Below are 20131 nucleotides of genomic sequence, written 5' to 3'. Positions count from 1 at the left end.
ACTTTTTCTAGTGCATAATTTCATACTTTTGACATAACAAAGGGGTAGTATGTTTCAATAAGTTTCATGATATCCTAGGGCCCTCAAAAAGATGCCTAGGGCCCTCAAAAAGATGTTTGAGACCCACAATATCCCATCCCCACGTGAGTCTACGCTGAGACTAACTTGTGTCATCACGCACACACACACACACACACACACACACATCACCATTATATATATACTTTTTCTAGTGCATAATTTCATACTTTTGACATAACAAAGGGGTAGTATGTTTCAATAAGTTTCATGATATCAAATATTAAACAAGGTTTGAAAAGCCCTTAAACCTTTTTAAAAAAAGCAAAACTTATACAACACATATATATATAAGTCATCATTATATTACCAACTTTTTTTCAAGTTTAGAATTTCAGACTTTCAACATCATAAATGGACTCAGAAGGCCCAAATATGGTAAAAACGATTGTAAACTTGGGTACCTTTTGATGAGTTTTATGAATTTCAAATATTGGAAAATTTTTTTGGGAAGCCCTCAAAGCAACACATGAATACGACTGTAAACTTGGGTACCTTTCGATGAGTGTTATGAATTTTAAATATTTGAAAAAAAAAATCTAAGTCGTCCTCAGAAGTTAGCGTATGAAAACAAATGTAGACTTGGGTACCTTTCGATGAGTTTTAGAATTTCAAATATTGTATACACTTGAAAAATAATTTTTAATATAATGATGACTTATGTGCATATGCGAGTTAAAAAAAGGTATGGGAATCCCTCAAAACCGCTAGTGCTAGCTTCGATACTCATGTTTATAATCATTTTTACCATATTTAGGCCTTCTAAGCCTATTTTTTAAGTTTGAATCATGAAATTTTGCAATAGATATTTTTTTGTAATGTAATGGTGACTTGTGTATATGTGTGTGTGTGTGTGTGAGAGAGAGAGAGAGAGAGAGAGAGAGAGAGAGAGAGAGAGAGAGAGAGAGAGAGAGAGAGAGAGAGAGAGAGATTAGGTATGAGAGAGAGGAGAGAAGATAAATAAGAAAGGAGAGAGAATAGAGAGAAGAAGAAACTCTCCAAATTATTAAAAAAATTTAGAAATCTAAAAGCTCACCATTTCTTGTCTCAAAAGCTCGCAAAAAAAATCACACCCCCTTTCTTGCACCAAGTGATTAACAATCTGATTATTAGTGCTTGGATATGGCATTCTTCACAGGCTCCCAAGGAACATCTTCGTGATTGATCACGATAGCTCAGCATCAGAGAGTGCTCTGATGAGAAGAGAAAACTGTAGGCCAAAAGGACTCCTTTTTATTTGGTGTTGCTGCCTGAGAGATTGGATTTGCTCACATCAAGAACGAATTGGCGGGGGAGGCCTACGTAGATGCGCTTGCATGCCTTAGATGTCACAATGTAGTGGTTGTTAGTATCAAACCACTTAGTCTTTTCCATAGGTAGATTCTTGGTATTACCCTGAACGATGGAGAAGTACATGTCAAAGCAACATGAGAAGCCATAAAAGTAGACAAAGGTTGAGATCTCCCTTCTTTCAATGGTCTATGGTGGTGAGTTTTGCCAAACCCTAGTAAGAAGCTTTAATCTTGCAAGAAATTGTTTGCCAAGGGCTTTTACTTTCTTGATGCATATATGCCCTAATTTTGTAAGAATGAAGTAGAATATTCCCATGCATTTTGGTTAAAAAATCCAAGATGTAGAGTGCCATTGCAATTATTACATGCTTTCTACAAGAATTCATGCCTTTATCATGATTGCTTGAAGCTTCCATATCCTTTTTAAAGCTTCCCTTAAGCCATTGGGCAAAGATCCGGCTGATTTGTGCATTTTTGAGCAATAAATTGGAAATGCTATACATAAGGGAATGCTATGAAGCTTGGACATAAACCTTGCCTCCATTGCATTAGCTATTATTGACTTGTTTGGTCATGTATGCCTACGGAGTGCATTAGCTATTGTTGACTTATTTGGTCATGTATGCCTATTGGTAAGAGGCATTGATTGTGGGAAGCAACTTGAAGCAAAAAGACTATGGAAAATGAAGTTGAGAAGTTTTGTAATGGCAAGCATGTATTGTAAATGCTTGCTTGGTGTGAATGACCTTATAGTAAGACTCATAAAGGGCATATTTTAATTATTAAAAAAAAACTATAACATAGATTTGGCATGAAGGACCTAAGAGACTTGCACTACTTTCTTTGGATCATAGAGGGTGGGTTGAATTTTGACCTCCTCCAAAGCAACAAAAAAATTTCCCAACCTTAACAAGGTTCACATATAGTGGACCATAACATTTTGCCTAACTTGACGTAGCATGAGAGTATGATCTAATTATGTTTGGTTTAGGTATCTTTAAAGCTCACATAGGATGAGGGGGATCGATAAGCAAACATATGCGAACCTTCCCTCCCCTTCTTCAAGTCTTGTGATATCTCTTAAAAAACTTTCATAGAAAATCAACAAATGAATGGTTTCTTTAATTCATTAAATTAATGCTTTGAACATAGCCCTTCCATGCCGCTTCAGTCTTTCAATGACCATCTTCATTAGAGAATAAAACAACCATCACCATGGAAGATTAAGGTGGCTTCATAAGCATAAACTTACAACATCCCTTAAAATGAGGCCGTGACTTTAGTTGACAAAAATGCAGTGTCCATGCACTTAATACAACGATGCACGACTGAGGTTGTAAACCCACCAAACTTTCCATGCTGGGGCTTGCTTAGAATGGTTCAGCCCTCCAAAGCTTGGACATGCAAGCATAGACTGCATTTATTGTTGATTTGATATAAAACTCGACAATTGGCCCATGTTAGTAAGGAAATATGAAGAAGAAGTGCATTTTGACTTAGCTTTTGTAGGAGCTTGAGAGCATGGGACACTCTTTGATAGCAAGGTGCCTCCTTTCCAATAGGAGAGCTTGGGCATAAGCAGCTTGTGAAGCCAGGCGTTAGAGTTGGGCTTATGAGTTCTCTATTCACACTCACACTAGCTCTAGTCCCCCCCATTCCCCAAAACACACACATACACACACACACAATTTTTTTTCAAACTTTGAAGGTTGGACGCCAAAATTCAAAAATTCAAATTTGAAAGATGCACCACTTTTGAGGCAACACTTTATTTTTTGTGGTTAGCATTTCCTTCAGACCAGAATAGCCAACACAACACAAACAGCGCAAAACCTGGATCTGTGTTCCTACTAATCCTTCTGCTGGCTATGGCTTCTTCACCACAATCTCCACAGTCCACTCGCTGCTCTCTGCAGCCTCCGGATCTCCATTTTCATCTGTGCAGGCTCAAACAGGCACTCAACTGCTCCATCTGGTATGCATTTTCTTCTCATCTGTGTCGATCTCTGCTCAAAATGCAATTTTCAAGCCCTCAACCTAACTCTGTTTGTGAACTTCTCCTTGAACGATGGATTTAGCTAACCCTAGCCGTAATTCGTGTCTGTTATCTTCACCTTAAAACCATTGCTTTCTTACAATCTAACCCTGACCCTAATTCTAATCCGTAACTCTGTCTTCTCCATTAAACGATCTCTTCTTGTTTCAAGCCAGCCCTAACCCTAACCATCTTTTTCCTGATAGTCTTCAATCGCTTTCCGCTTCAAGATAGCGCTAACCCTAATTTCTTGCTGTTTTGCAGCCATCGCCTCCTGCAGAAGCCCGCCTGCCTTCATTGTAACCACCATTTCTGCATGTAAGCAAACATCCTGACATTCGATGCACCTATTTTGCACAAGCCGTGACTTCTACGATTCTGTGAACCTTTCAGGTCTTGCCTCCTTCAATCAATGAAGGAAATGTCTGCTTGTCCGAAATGCAAACAACCGGCTACTACTCGCCGTAAGACTCAAGCTTGACATGTGCAACTAGAATCAAGGGGAACTGTACCTTTAATCACCCATCATTCCAAGTAGGATCAAGAAGAGATTATCATGTATGCATAACCTTATCTTAACATGTGTCATGCTGGTGAGTGCAGAAGCCAGATTTTCACCTGAATTGGACAATCTGGTTGATATATACCAAAGCTTGGAAACTGCTGCTGGTCTGGGGTCCTGCTTGCCTGAAATCACAACACCTAATGATGCAAGTAAGATCTCAAAGCATGACTTGAACATGCTGGTGAATAATAATCTCTGCTTTAATGGCTGTATGGGTGGACTTCATGGGCCTGTGCTGACAGGCCCACAGATGTCGGTAACCAGCTCTGATTTTTTGGTACATGATGAGTTTGTGGCATGTTTTTAGGCCACTTTCCTTTGTGCTTTTGAAAAATGCAATGTTTGGCAGTCCTGCACTTAAGAGTTCCAGGGGCTAATTCTGCACCATCTCAACCTGCTGCTTCTGCAGCCATCACAAGTCGGAGCTCTCATATGGATAAGCTCACTGGGCCAAACTTTCTTGTTTGGTGAGTTTGCATGGAACTCCTACTTCAGCGTGCAGACCTCGGGCCACTGGTCTCTGGCACTGAAGTTGATCCAGGAGCAGCCGATCCTGCCCAAGCAGCATGGCAAAAAAGGGACGTGGCTGCTAAATTGGAAATTGTTTTACATCTTGGTGATCACCAAGTCCAAATGGTGAGGATTTTTTGCACCTCCCAAGAGATTTAGGATTTCCTCCGCTCAACCTATGAGCACAACAAAGACCTTATCTATCAGGTCACCTTGGTCAAAAGATTGATCAATCTGTCCAAGAATGGACAGCCAGCCTCTCAGTTCTTGGATGAGTGGCAGTCTATACTTGATGAGACAATTGTGGTGGGCCTGGCCATCCCTCCCCAACTTCAGTCCATGTTTCTATTGGTGCACTACCCACAACATGAGGGTTTTTATCACCACTCAGTCCTCTGTGGCCAATCTGTTGCTGTTGCAGACTCTTGTGGCTAAGATTCTCCAAGAGGAGATACTCCGGACTTCCAGTGCAAGAAGCACTAAGCCCATCGCCAATGTCGCAGGCTTCAAGCCCTCATCTGTGAGACGAAACCCTCCTAGTTTTCCATTTCTTGGCAAAATTCGACAAAGCCCTCCAACCAAAGTTTACACCGGCCCACTCCCTGCAATTTGCAAGTGTCGGGGCCACTTGGAATGTGATTGTTGTACCAAATGCTGTGATCAATACGGTCCCCAATCAACAAGACCGTAAGTCCATTTTGCTGCCACAGCTTCCTCCTCAATGAATGAGGAATCACAGCCTCTTTGGTTGTTTGCTACCTCGCATGAGTCCAGCATTCAACTTTCAGATCAATGGTTCTCTGATACTGGAGCAACACACCATATGACCTTCAACTATGACTGGTTGGCCAATTATAAACTCGCCTAAGCCTCTTGTTGTTTACCTTGGGGATGACAGTGTCTGCCATGCAGAAGGCTTTCGGGACATTCATGGCCTCCTGGCTGATGGACAGATTACTCGTATTGTATGGGTCTACTATGTGCCTGGCCTTACAAAGAACCTTCTGTCTGTGAGTGAATTCACTGCAAATGGGGCAAGCATTTGCAGTGAATTCACTCACAGACAGATTACTCGTATTGTATGGGTCTACTATGTGCCTGGCCTTACAAAGAACCTTCTGTCTGTGAGTGAATTCACTGCAAATGGGGCAAGCATTGAGTTTTACCACCAATACTGCATTATTAAGGCCTGTCTTACTACAGGCAAAATTGTTTTACATCAAATGTCCTCAACAGGGTCGTCTTTCTTTGGGCGTTTCTTTGGGCGTCACACAGGTTGTAGCTGCAGCCATCACCAGTCATCTGTAGACAATTAGGGGGCATTAACACCTTGGGTATCCAGGCCAGCATGCCCTCCAACAAATGCAGTGGCTCAACATCGCCACCAGCCTTGATTTCAAGCTGGTCTCTATTGACCTCTGTGAAGGTTGTATTATTGGCAAAGCTCATCATCCTCGCTTCCCATGATCCCCTTCAGCGACAACCCAACCGCTTCAGTTAGGCCACTTAGACCTGTGGCCCAACAATGAGCCATAGTTGCAATGAAACATGTTTCATTCAGTTTGAATGAAACATGTTTCATTCAGTTTGAATGAAATGAAATGTTTCGTAAACGTTTCATATTAATGAAACACGTTTCATTCATGTCCACTTAGGAACTGTACGATTTAAGTGTTTTTTACCCAAATTCTTTAGTTTTTACTTGAAAACATGTTTTAATGTGTAAATGATGCATGTTTAATATTGTTTTGGAGGGAAGGCAACATATTTTTTACATATTATAAACTTATATATAAGTTTTGGGGCCTGTAACCAACCCCCCCCCGAAACGTTTTTGAAACTTTTGGGATTTGAAAGAAACGTTTATGAAACGTGTTTCATGAAACGCCTAGCGACTATGCAATGAGCACCCTCTTCATCACCAAAAACAAGTAACGTCACATAAAGCAGCAACCTTGGATCACTTCAAGGTTTACAAGCAGCATGTGGAGAATCAACTCAGTCTGAAGATTAAGATGTTGCATACTGACAACAGAGGTGTGAATACGTCTCCAATGAGTTCATCTCCTTATGCAACTCTCTGAGGGCATCATACATCAATACAGTGCCACACATGCCTCACCAAAATGGCGTAGCTGAGCGAAAAATCGCTCTCTGATGGAGATTGCATGATTTATGCTGCAGAATGCTGGTCTTGCCCTTCTCTATTGGGAAGAGGCTGTAGCAATGGCCTCCTATCTCCAAAATAGGCTTTTCACAACTACTCTGGGTAGTTCAACACCATATGCTCTCTGGTTTGGTCAAGCACTTGACCTCTCTCATCTGTGAATCTTTGGCTCACTGACTTACTCCATCATACCTCATGACAAACAACGATGTAAGCTGGATCCCTGGGCAACCCTGATGGTGTTTGTAGGCTATGTGGATTGCTTCAATTGCTCACGATAAAGGTGGATCCACCACTAAATGAAGCTTTGGCTCTAGCACCATCTCCTCATCAGTATGGGAGGCTGATCCACTCCTGAGGTTGTATAAATGAATTTTTTGAGCCTTTGCTTCATGACCTTCAAATAAACCCAATCTCCTTAGGAGGTACGATCCCGATGATGTTTGTTAGCCTTGCGGACTTGCTTTGTCTGTGCCTTCCCTATTTCTTCTTGAACTTGTCGCAATAGCTGGTCCAAATCCTAAACCACATGGTTTGCACCATAGTTTCTTGTGGAAGTTTCAAGAGCTCAAGTCATAACTGGACAACCATATACCACCTCATGCTTGCACCGTATCATCGATGACATGCTCCACCACCAATGACAAGAACTTCCAAAGAGATTGATGCTCTTGACAATAACACCATAGCATCTTGATCATAGTCTTGTTCATGCTCTCGATTTGGCTGTCTGTTTGGGGTTGAAAGGTGGTATTGAACTATAACTTCATCCCCAAACCATAGAATAAGGGCCTCCAAAAACCTCCGGTGAATTTTGGATCCCTATTTGAGTTGTGTGAGAGCAAAAGGACGAAAGGACCAAATGTACGAGATAGCAGAGCAAAACAACACAGCATGAAATGGGTGAGTGAGTGTATATATGATAGTGAGTGAAAACATGTACAAGAGCCCTTTGATGTGAGGTGACTTAGAGTAGAAGAAGACCAATGCAGAAGCCAAGACGATGTCAGAGCTGAAGCATGGTCGGTGATGAAGGCTCGCGCGTCGATGTGAGGCAAAGGCACTCCGAGAGGTGGTCGGTGTTGAAGGCTCTTGTCAGTGGTAGTGGGCAGCGGAAGCCGAAGTGATGATGATGTAGACTTTAGTGACAAGGGTGCTGTGGTACTTGAATGGTGATGAAGGTAGCAGGGAGGGCTGCTGTCCCATAAGCTGAGGATAAAAACACTGATGTGCTGTGTGTAGTAGAGAGGGCTGCTGTCCCATAAGCTGAGGTAAAACGCTGGTATGCTCTACTGTAGCAGAGAGGGCTGCTATCCCATGCATAGTTTCCATGAGTTTCGGAAACGGGGGTGCAGAGCACGGCGGGAAACAGAGTTTCGGAGTTTCAGCCTTCGGGAAGAAACGGGAAAACGGAGTTTCGGTTTTAGGGTTTAATACATACATATATAATTAATAAAAACATTACAAAAGCTTGAAAAATACATCTTTGCTCAAGTTCAATGTCAAAGACTCAAATGATAGATCAGAAATGGCGGAAATAAGCGTGCAGAACGGCGGCGAAAAACAGCACGCGGGTTTCTAAACCCTGGAAAAACAGGGCCTTGGAAACGCCGTTTCTGGAAACGGAAACGTTTCCGAAACGTTTCGGTGGGCCAGAAACGGCGTTTCTGGAAATTGGGATCCCATGAGACGATGTGAAATGCTGATGTGCTGGAGTTGACAGCCAATGATGATGAAGTAGATGATGTGCAAGTGCTGGCAGCAGCAGCAGCAGCAGATGTGGTACTTGATGTGTCTATGAAGTGGTACAAAATACTGAATGATGAGGCTATGCTATATATATTAAGGGAGGCTGCTGGTCGGTCCAGTGAAAGGGCAGTCAGCCGGTAGTAAGACACAAAAAAGATGAATAAAATCTAATAGATCTAGAATAATCCCCCCTTTTTAGGGTTGGATAAAATGCCATTTTCACACAAGTTGACCCTCTTCGGAAGTACATGTAAGCAAAACCTCTTGGATGAAAAGCCTAGCCACCTCTTGAGCATTTGCCTTTGACTTGCAAGGAATGAGGTAGGTCTACTTACTTAACCAATAAGAATATAATCATTTTAGAACCTTTGGCTCTTCGGGAATCCAATCACAAAGTCCATAGAAATGTCCTCTAATGGCAATTGTGGATGGCAACTCTAGAATTGGCAATGGGTGAAGCGTATTGGTAGCTTTCTTGGTGTTTGTTTGACTTTTGGTAGAATTGTACATATTAATGAACATCTTGCTTCATGTGAGGCTAAAAGAAAAGACGGGATAACTTCTCCAATGTTGGGTTTTGGCTGCACGATGTCTTGAAATGGGAACATCATGTGTCTTGTATCGAAACACTTGGCGGAAATCACCGCCCTTGATGACACAAAGTTGATCCTTGTAGTATAACCAGTTACCACCATAGTGTGCACTAGATGTGGCCTTTGACTCAATGCATCGGCTATCACATTTTCCTTACCAAGCAAATAATCAATTTGAAAGGTAAATTGAGGAAAAAAGGCACCATTGTAATTGGTGGGGAGACATGTCTTGTTGTGATCGTTTCAACAAATATCTAAGATATTGGTGATTTGAAGAGATTTGGAACTTTGAACCAATCAAATAGTGGCACCACTTTCGAAGGGCATGCACCTTTGCAAGTAGCTCTTGGTCAAATGTGGAATATCATAACTCAACACCATGGAGCTTTTGGCTAACATAGGCAACCGGGTGCCCATGTTGTAGCAACAGTGCTCTGAGGCCTCCTGCACTATCGTCATAGAAAATTGTGAATGGCTCATCCAAATCTGGTAATTGGAGAACAAGAGCAAATGCCATAGTTACTTCGAGCTTCTCAAAATAGGCTTGCTTAATTGGTCTCCTTGGCATAATGCTCCACAAAACATCAATAAAAGATTATTAAGGCCAAGAAATCCACGAAGCTCATGTACATATTTGGTATGGGCCATAGAACAATGGCCTCAATCTTCTTCGGATCCATTGAGATTCCATCCGGACATGTCCCAAAAAAGAAATTATGATCATGAAAAACTATCTTTCGGGGGTGAAGCTGTAAATTATGGGCATCTCCAAGGCTGTCTCCACATGATTCCCATGCTCATCTTTAGTGGTCCTCAAGCCGTGTTAGAGTTAATTCCATGCTCGTCCAAAATGTGATGTCTATGTGCTGCCAAACCTCCAAGTCAACTGGTTGAATAGCATGGACATATACCATACATGTATGACCACCCTTGCGTGCCACTTGTTCATCTAAAGGGTTGATATAACTGCAATAGCAGGGCTTGTGTGAGATGGTAAGGACTCCCCATTCACCTTTAAGGAGCAGTCAGAAGTATCTTGAAAAGTTAACCTATGCTCCTTATGGTAGACCACGCCCGCATGATCATACAACCATGGGTGGCATAGAATAATATCCACCTGATCCAAAGGTGCCACCTTGAAGGTGCGATGTTTAGAAAACTCCCCAAAAGCAAAAGGGGCATCCTCCAAGGTCTTTGCAACCCGAAATTGGTTCGATTGCTTCTGCTTGCCTCACATGGTGGTGGCTAGGACCATGCCATTAGTGTCCACCGTTGTAGGCAACTTCAACCACTCAACCACACGGTCTCTAACGATGTCCTTTGAGGCTCCTCCATCAAAGAGTATGGACACCGTATGTCCATGAAGCATCCCTCAGCACATCACTAGATCATACCGGCCAAGGACCATTGAGGTCCTCCCAGATTGGGTCAAGTGAAGATTAGTTGTGGTAGTAGATGGTGTCGGTGTCGGAGATACGACTGCGGCAGGACCTTCTCCTTGGACTTCTCCTTGCCCTTACCATTCTACTCATAGTTGCAAGCATTCTTTGCATTCGTGCATTCGCATTCGAGAATGCCGAGTTTGCAAAAGAATGCATCGAGGGTGGATGCATTCGCATTCGTGGCGGGTAAAAAAATTATTTTTTTGGGCATAAATAGAATGTTCAAAGTCAATGCTTGAAAACACAATGAAAAACTTGAAAGCTTGAAACTTAAAAGATGTTAGAATTTAGAACTTAAGACTCAAGACTCAAGACTCAAGAGTGCTGGAAATGTACTCAATTTGCAAAGGGATGCAAACTGTTAAAAAAATTGCAGGCAAAGTTTGCAAAGGGATGCAAACTGCAAACGTTTGCAAACGTTTGCAAAGCCTTGCATTCGCGAATGTTTGCAACTATGATTCTACTTGTTCTTTGGACAGTCCTTTCCAATATGCTTAGAGGGGTGAGGCGAGTCAAGAGGCTATTGCAAGGCTTTGTCCCCCTTGAAATGATGCATAAAATAGGTGAGATATTGGGGCCATTGTGATGGGATTGCCTAAATAGTTTCAAATCCTTAATCTTATGATTCATGCAGATACATAGCACTTAACAGTTATTATTCACTTTATGTATATGTATCTGCTGCTGTCTACCGCTTTCAGTTTTTGGATTCCCCTTAACTTGGGAAAAATGTCTTGTCGCGTGAGCAGGGGTGCAGTACCATGATGATTCCCAGAGACCAAATTTCTTGGAGGTGAAAAACATGGTCTTCAATGTGAAAGTTGAGGATGACTGTTTAAGCCCTAGTGCAGTGAAGAGGCAGAGGAGGTACGAGAGCAGGGAAAGGGTGTCTGACATAACCATGGATGCAGCTGAGCTTGAGAGTAGGAAAAGGGCTTCTTCTGTGGAGGTTCCTTGCAGAGGAATCTTACCAGCACCAAAACGTATACAGCTCCCTTGTCCTCCTTTGCCAATTGATATACACGAACAACTAGTCATGTTGGAAAGGAAACATAAAGCTATGAACACACATCCAACATTGGTTACTGAAAGCTTAGATCTTGGTGCAAATGGAACAGAAGATGAACAGAAAGAGCCAAGATTTGCTCATGCTTCAATAGGTGAGCAAGCAAGAGCTACAGGACCCTCAGTGGTTTCCTATGAAAACAAGGTGTACTTGCCGAGTGAGCCACTTCAGACTCAAGTTCTCCTTCATCTTGAGCAACCAAGTGTGGGAAAAGGTGCTACAAGCAAGGCAAAAGACCAAGCAAGCTTCCAAGCTGAAGAACACACAAAGGTATGTTAATGCTTTTGTTTTGTGATCCATTCTAGCTCACGCTTGGACTTGATAATCCAATCCAAAATGCATTGGGCCCACTTTTATCAATGTGCTTTGAGTGCTGATAGTCTTTGTGCTGCCTCCTGACCAGGAAAGGGTTGGTTTTAGTCAAGTAAATATAGGACCTACATTGAGAAGTGAGCCAAAGGTGAATGATGACAAGTTATCCCAATCCCCAAATATCCCTTCCAGCCAAGGTAATCACCAGTTAACTAAACATTATTCAGGACCAAAAATATTGTGGCATTTTGGCTTGGTATAGATGAAGAGCTTATGTAGTTTATGATATTTATTACAATACTTACTTGGACCTTTTGTTAAGCACAGAAATTAGAGCTGAACCTATCATGGTCCAAGCTCAAACTGCTGATAAAAACCGCAGGAATGATGTCTTGCTGCCAAATCAAGCAGAAGATGTTGAGCAAGTCAGCTGTGCTTTTTGTCACACCACAGATGATTCCTTGGTAACTTGAGAATCTTAAGACTCAAGGTATCCCTACTTCTAATTTCTCCAATGCTTAATGCAACTGCTACTTGTAATGCAGGTAGCAGGCCCAATGATTCATTATAAAAAGGGAATTCCTGTAAGCGGAGGTAAAAGAACTGGGAAAATCTTCAGTGTGCATAAGAACTGTGCTGAATGGTGAGTATTGTATGAGTTATTCTCAGCACTCTTCTTGGTGAACTGGTTTTGCAGATTCAACCTAGCTTACATGTGATGTGTTTTAACACTATACAGGGCACCTGGTGTATATTATGTGGATGATGTTGCAAAGAATATTCCCCAAGAGGTTGCCCGGGGACATAAGATCAAGTGCCATGTATGTGGGTTGAAGGGTGCAGTTCTTGGTTGCTATGTAAAACGATGCCGCAAGAGCTTCCACTATCCATGTGCCCACACCCTGTCATGCAGATGGGATGATGTAAGTACCCTGTTAAGTTCTTGCTTGTATCATGAGGCTAAAATGAGTTTCTGCAGGTATGGAGAGTGGTTTCTTGGGCCAAATTAGAACTAACTTTTTGAAATGCAGGGCAACTTCCTGGTTTTGTGCCCTGAGCATGTAGCCTCAAGATTTCCTGATGAAGGTGCAAAAGGATGCAAATTAGAGTCTGCAAATGAGCATGATCCAACTAATGTAGAAGAGAAAGGAAGCGAGTCATTATTTGTTAATGAATGCAACCTTGAAAGTAATGTTGCAACCACAGAAGCCTTCACTCTATCCAAACCTGTGAAGATTGAGACTAGCATCGAAGAATCTTCAAGAAAATGCCCAGCTTCAAACTGGGTTCTCTGTGGCTCTGGTTTGAGCCCCAAAGCAAATGTAAGAGCGTTGTTGTCCATGTAGCACCGAGGAGTATGTAAGAGCATTGCTATGAGAAAGTAGTGTGGTATGGATTCTACGATGTTGATATTCTTAGTGATCTTTGCGTGCAGGAGTTATTGGCTACTTTTGTGCGGTATACAGGAGCCACATTCCAAAAATCATGGACCCCTTGTATTACACATCTTATTGCTGGCACAGATGAGATGGGTGCTGCTAGAAGAACGTTCAAGTATCTGATGGCCACTTTGGAGGGAAAGTGGATCTTAAAAGTTGATTGTAAGTTCTATTTAAACACCTACATCTTCTCACTCTTTTGATCGAATTAAGTCACTCTTATACAGTTCCCATTTAGTTTTTGGCCTTGTGCATGTGCGTGCACCATAGTTACTAGGGAATTCCTTTCCTCCACCTAAAAAATGGCTAAATGCTGTTCCCCTGCTTTGTTGTTCCTGTTTCTTTGTTCCCCCGTTTCCAAATATGCCATTTTGTAGAACATAATTTCAATGCATGTAATATATGAGGCCTTTATCATGTTTCAATGCATGTCATACATAAGGCCTTTATCTATTACATAAACTATTTTCTTAGGTATGTCTTTTGTTTGCTATGCTTTTTTATTGTATGTCAGAACATGCGGACATGGCGTTGCTCCGTTCTCGTTTTCCCTCAAGGAACCCTGTTCTTGTTTCCCCAAGGGCCTCCGTTCCCCGTTCCCTGTTCCCGTTTCTGGCAACAATGGCGTGCACACTGATTTATCAAAACCAAAGAACTCAAATAGCAGACATGCATACAAATCAACTCATACAAAACAGTCAAACCCATCTGGGCACACACCATCCAAAGCCTGTATAGCATTGACAATTTAAACAAGCTTGTAGTGTTTCCTACACACTTGTTAATATTCTGTCACATTTGTCTGTGGCAGGGCTAGCTGCATGCATGGCAGCAGGCCGGTCTGTCAATGAGGAGCCATATGAAGTCAGTATAGATATCCATGGCATGATAGGTGGACCTCGTCATGCGCGCGGTATGGCAATTGCAAAGGTATCCACAACACCTAAAAAGCCCAGATTACCGTATCCCTTTTGAAGTTTGAAAAGATCAGTTTCCTAGTTTTCAACTGCAATTTTTCAAACTTACAGAGCTAAACAGAAGATAACGTTCAATTCGGCTTTCTCCTTCTGATTTTCCTTGTCGAATATAGAAGTATTTGATGTGATCTCTGTTTGCAGATGCACCGACTTTTTGAAGGTTTAAGGTTCTACTTTCTGGGAGAATATGCTGCTGCTTACAAAGCTGACCTGCAAGCTCTCCTCACAGCTGCTGGAGGAGGCATCCTCAATAGAATGCCAGATGCTTCAGAAAGAGATTCTAAAGTATGCAATGTTGTGATATATAGCAAGGACATCACTCCTGATACGAGTGTGTGCCACCGAGAGGAGACGGTCAAAGCTAGATACTTGGAAGCCAAGTCCTTTGCAGGTGTGGTCGGCGGGGCAAAGGTAGCTGGCCATACTTGGATTTTGGATTCTGTTGCAGCATATGAGCTCCAGCCATTTGAATAGAAACACAAAAATCTACAAACTTTCAGGTTTGTAATGGTAATTGTGCATATCATTGTATACTAGGTTATTGAAAACTTTGGCTGTGATCCCAAGTGCTGCTCAGCACGTGAAATTTAAAAGGTCCTCACTTCTTCAAAGCACAAGTACATTCGCAAAATAAAAAGAACGGGACCCTTCTATTGTTTGCAGAGTGTAATTGATTGCTTCTTCCAGGGAAAAGGATAGGTGTTAACCTCACCCCCATGCTGCATGCATTCATGTGTTGATTTATCTGTATCATCAACAGTTTCTCTTAGCTCCCAGATGCATCATGAGCAGTTTGCCTTACCTCTTATAATGCATTCATGTGTCTATATATATGTATGTTATAATCAGTTTGTCTTACCTCTTATGTGCATACCTGTTTGTGTCTCTGTATATGTATCATCAGCAGTTTGTCTTATCTGTTTCACTGCTGTGAAATCCAAGCAGGTTGACAAGGTTCTTCACAAGCTTCATATGTTACCTGTTAGATGCTACTTAGGTTAGGTGCAAAGCTCAAGGTGTGAGGATAGGCTAAGACTAGAAATGGAACAAATATTTAGAGTGGTCTGAAACTCAAGGCAAGACAAATTTAGAGCTAGGGGAGTCTTGCAAGTCTTGGCCATTTTTGGCTAGCTCTTTGTGAATAAAGGGGTTAACTCTCTTTTGGAACTTAGGGGTGCTTTTAGTTGTACTCAATTCATCATGGCTGCTTTCAAGATTTTTTTAAACCACCACCGCTCACACCCCCCCCCCCCCCCCCCCCCTTTTTGGGATAGAAAAGAGACTTCTATTAAGTATGTACAGACCATACAAAATCGCGGTTAGAAGTCATAACAAAAAAACCTCCTAGAATTTAGGGTGATCTCAACCAATATGGGGCACAAAGATGCCAATAGAGTCTTGTGGGGTTGATGAGAAAAAGATCCCTTGATCCCACTCCCTCATGAAAACAGTGCTCTGCTTGCTTAGACTTGGATGGTCCTTGTAAATGAGTCCATGTGGCTACAAATCTTTGATCTTGGGTAGGCTTTAAATCCCAACATTACTCCCTTCACAGCTTCCAAACTGCCATGATGAATTGAGTACAACTAGAAGCACCCCTAAGTTCCAAATATTTAGAGTGGTTTGAGACAAGGCAAGACAAATTTAAAGCTAGGGGAGTCTTGCAAGTCTTGGCTAGCTCTTTGTGAATGAAGGGGTTAACTCTCTTTTTGGAACTTAGGGGTGCTTCTAGTTGTACTCAATTCATCATGGCCACTTTCAAGATCTTTTTTTTTCCCCTTTTTGGGCAAAAAAGACTTCTATTAAGTATGAATAGACCATACAAAATCATGGTTAGAAGCCATCACAAAAAAACCTCCTAGACTGTAGGGTGATCTCAATCAATATGGGGCACAAAGATGCCAACAAAGTCTTGTGGGGGTCGATGAGAAAAAGATCCCTTGATCCCACTCCCTCATGAAGACATCGCTTTGCTTGCTTAGACTTGGATGGTCCTTGTATATGAGTCCTGTAAGGATGATGTATGGTATGTTGATTCAGGTGCTTCGAATCATATGATAAATCATGGTGAGTGGTTCAAGGAAATGAAGAGTCTTGAAAGACTAGGTTTTGTCAAAACAAGGGATGACATTGCTCATCCGATTACTCATGTTAGAGACGTGTCATTGTTTATTCATGATGATAAGGTGAAGTACATTGCAGATGTACTTCATGTTTCGAACGTTACAAAGAATCTGATTTTTGTTGACCAGATGATTGAGCAAGATTTGTAGGTTTGGTTTAATCTTGATGGGGCTGTTATATAGAAGACTTTAAAGATAAGTGTAGGTTGGTTACAAAAGGCAACAAATTGGGCATAATGTTTACATTGAATGTATATGTCTGAAGTGAGTGCTACAATGTTTGTAAATGGTTCAGGAGAGAGTTGTTGCATATATAAACATTTGACATAAGAGAATTGGGCATGTCAATGTGCAAAGAATGAAGTTTATACAGATTAAATAAATTGTGACAGGGTTGTCTAAGTTTAAAGTTGAAGGCATGCAAAAAGTTTGTAAAGCATATCAATTTGGAAAGCAAACAAAACATGTATTTTCACATGACAGAAATGTGAGCAGGAATGTATTAGATGTTGTGCATTCAGATGTATGGGATCCTGTAAAGGCTATGTCTATGGGTGGTTGCAGGGACTACGTTACATTCATTGATGACCACACGAGAAAAGTGTGGGTGTACTTCATGAGAAGGAGAAGAGTCAAGTGTTCATTCATTTTCAGAATTTTAGAGTTATGATTGAAAAAACATATAGGAAAGCATGTGAAGTGCCTAAGGTCAGATGGAGGGGGAGAATACTTCTCCAATGAGTTCTCTGAAGTCTTGCGAAAGAATGGCATTCAGAGACAATTCATATGTAGATACACTTCGTAGCAAAATGGAGTTGTTGAGCAAAAAAATAAGCACATTGCAGAGATAGCACGAGCATTGATGGTGGCTGAGAAGAATATGTCACATAGCTATTGGGAGGAGTCTGTGTCTACAATAGTTTATATCATGAACATGACTCCTACTGTAGTCATACATGATGTAACGTCAGAGGAGAAGTTTACTGGCAAGAAACTTGATTCGTCTAACTTGAAAGTTTTTGGATATATTGCATATGTGCATGTGCCAGGTGAGTTACATACCAAGTTGGATCCAAAAGTAGAAAAATGTGTGTTTATTGGGTACTTCCTTGAGCAAAAGGAATATGAATGGATAATCTTGTTACACGTGAATTGAGAGTAAGCAGGGATGTTGTATTTGATGAGATGAGTAGTTGGTATGTTGTTGAAAAGGATGCTGTTGGGGTGGTTGATGTAAGTGGAAATGTGGTTGCATAGATGCAAGTCAGCAATCATAGTCATTGAGTGGACCAGGAGTCATTGAGTGGATCAGGAGAGTCCTCATCCAGCAGTTTTGTTGATAGACCATGGAGTGGTAGGTTGCGTCATAATACTAGTCTTGAAAAATGTAGTTGCTACATCACATAAAGGCAAAGAGAAAGTGGTTGAGTCCCTTGGTATGCTTGACATTTGTACAGGGCATTCTCTTGTTGATAGAGATTCTAGTGGCTCGGAGATGAGCCTTGATGAGGAGCTTGGGATTCCAGAATGAGGACACCTGGTGTGAAGAAGACTATGGAAGCCATGAATGCAAAGTAATGAAGATCTGGAAGAGTCAAAAATTCAGTGCAGAGGTTGACTTATGATGGTTATGTGGCACATCACTATGTGTATATGGCAAAAGTTGTGCAAGTTGTAGAACTCACATGTTTTGATGAGGCTATTGGAAATGTGTGTTGGGAGAAAGCTATGAATGAGTAGATGGATGCATTGTATGGAAATGAGACTTGGGATTTGGTGTCATTGTTTGAAGGTAAGAAAGTTATTGGTTGTAAGTGGGTGTATAAGGTGAAACATAACAGTGATGGTAGCATAAGCAGATACAAGGCTAGATTGGTAGCCAAAGGATATGCATAGACACATGGGATTGGTTATGAGGAGACATTTGTCCCAGTTGCAAAGATGGTAACTGTGAGAGTTGTGATTGTGGTGGCTACAGCTAAAGGCTGGTTTTTACATCAGATGGATGTCAAAAATGCATTCTTGCATGGTGACTTGCAAGAAGATATGTATATGGATCAGTCACCAGGTTTTGAGGATATGCATAGACACATGGGATTGATTATGAGGAGACATTTGTCCCAGTTGCAAAGATGGCAACTGTGAGAGTTGTGATTGTGGTGGCTGCAGCTAAAGGTTGGTTTTTACATCAGATGGATGTCAAAAATGCATTCTTGCATGGTGACTTGCAAGAACAGGGGTATATGGATGAGCCACCAGGTTTTGAGGATACAAGTCACCCAGAGTATGTGTGTAAGCTTCGTAAGGCCTTGTATGGGTTGAAGCAAGCTTCACGAGTATGACATGATAAGATTATTGAGTATCTTGTTACTATTGGTTTTTATATACTAGATGCAGATCACTCTTTCTATGTGCACAAGAGTGATAAGGATATTGTGATCATCACCATTTATGTAGATGATCTTACTGTTAGGGGTGACAACTTGAAAGAGATTGAGCATGTGAAAAGTCTTCTTAAAGGGAAGTTTGAGATGAAGGATTTGGAAGATCTGCGCTACTTTTTGGGAATTGAGGTCATTCACACCCAGGTAGCATCTCAGACATGAGATCTACCAGTGGATTTATGTTTTCATTAGGGAGTGCTTCTGTGACATGGAGCAGTAAGAAGCATCCCACGATTACCTTGTCGAGCGCAGAGGAGCTATGGTGACAACATGTAAGGAGCTTGGTTATGCAAGCTACTTTTGTTGATTTGGGGTTGTATGTGGAGAGAAAGGTTGTCATATATTGTGACAATCATAGTAGTATACAGTTGGCCACCAGGAATCCAGTTTTCCATGCGCGGATGAAACACATTGAGGTACATTACCACTTCATTAGGGACACTTCATTAGGGAGAGAGTCTTGGCAGTAGTAGGCGATATTGACAGCACACAGGATCAGGTTGCTGACATCTTCACGAAGGCCTTGGGAGGAGCTGAGAAGCTTCGTAGATTTCAAGATATGCTTAGAGTTCATGAGATGGAGTTGAGCTTGAGGGGAAGTGTTGAGATGTCAAGCTCAACATGAGCTGATACTCACGAGGCACCTGCATGACCGTTCGACATTTATATCATTGGCGAGTTTGGTAGCTGGCACCGACATATCTTCGCTGGAGATTCGACAGTTGTACTACACTGACTAGTCCACATCTACTCACTCCTCTTAGCGTATTCACATTATGGATCGCTTGTATATACTCTATTATGTGTGTTATTCACTTTATCTTCTTTGTAGACCTCTTTTGTTGTGTGAAGAAGAAGAAAAATTTTCAGCCTCTCACCTTGTGTGCTCTCTTCTAGGGTTTGTGTAAGTGTGTGTCTGCTTGCAAGAGCTCAAGCTCTCTTCTCCCCTGCATCTTTTCATTGTCGTAGGCCATCATCCTCGTGTGCAAGTTCATTAGCAACAACAGATTGGCATTTCTCGATCAGGGATCTCTATATAGTTAGCCCTTGTGGGAGAGTATGGTCGGATTACTGATGAAAATGTATGTCAGAAGGAATATTAGAAAAAGATGCCAGATTGGCTGAAAGCTAGTCTGATTGAAGTCTTTTTCTATAATTTGAATTTAGTTCTTTTCGTTTTTTGCCTCTTACAGCGTCGCTTATTTTCGTTATATTTGCTTCATCTTTTCTTCTTCTCTCAAGCTCTTTTTTATTCCATCTTAATAGTCTAATAAACTTCATTAAGCTATGTTTACTAATAATGATTTCTATTTTGTTTGTTATATTTGCTTCATCTCTT

At 41.5% G+C, this 20131-nt stretch overlaps 1 protein-coding gene across 3 annotated transcripts; it reads left to right on the top strand.

Annotated features, from left to right (window-relative positions):
* Positions 1–3156: 3156 nt before the first annotated feature.
* Positions 3157–14918, top strand: LOC147631649 (BRCA1-associated RING domain protein 1-like). Of its 3 annotated transcripts, XM_086808168.1 has the most exons (14): positions 3157–3345; positions 3670–3723; positions 3799–3869; positions 4009–4119; positions 11181–11414; positions 11550–11767; positions 11901–12006; positions 12137–12273; positions 12355–12452; positions 12549–12732; positions 12841–13131; positions 13245–13410; positions 14060–14178; positions 14367–14918. In XM_086808168.1, exons 1-14 carry the CDS (start codon positions 3239–3241, stop codon positions 14697–14699), a joined length of 2229 nt encoding a protein of 742 aa, XP_086664294.1. In that variant the 5' UTR covers positions 3157–3238; the 3' UTR covers positions 14700–14918. The 3 variants fall into 3 exon arrangements, with proteins under 3 accessions (XP_086664294.1, XP_086664293.1, XP_086664295.1); XM_086808167.1 differs by having other exon boundaries at positions 11181–11767; XM_086808169.1 differs by lacking the exons at positions 14060–14178; positions 14367–14918 and adding an exon at positions 13763–13898 and having other exon boundaries at positions 11181–11767.
* The last annotated feature ends 5213 nt before the right edge of the window (positions 14919–20131 follow it).

Source organism: Cibotium barometz, chromosome 14 (assembly GCF_041138505.1).
Source record: "Cibotium barometz isolate CiBa-2024 chromosome 14, ASM4113850v1, whole genome shotgun sequence".
Taxonomy (NCBI): Eukaryota; Viridiplantae; Streptophyta; class Polypodiopsida; order Cyatheales; family Cibotiaceae; genus Cibotium; species Cibotium barometz.
Note: the sequence above shows the minus strand (reverse complement) of the source record. Positions and strands in the feature narration are given on the sequence as shown.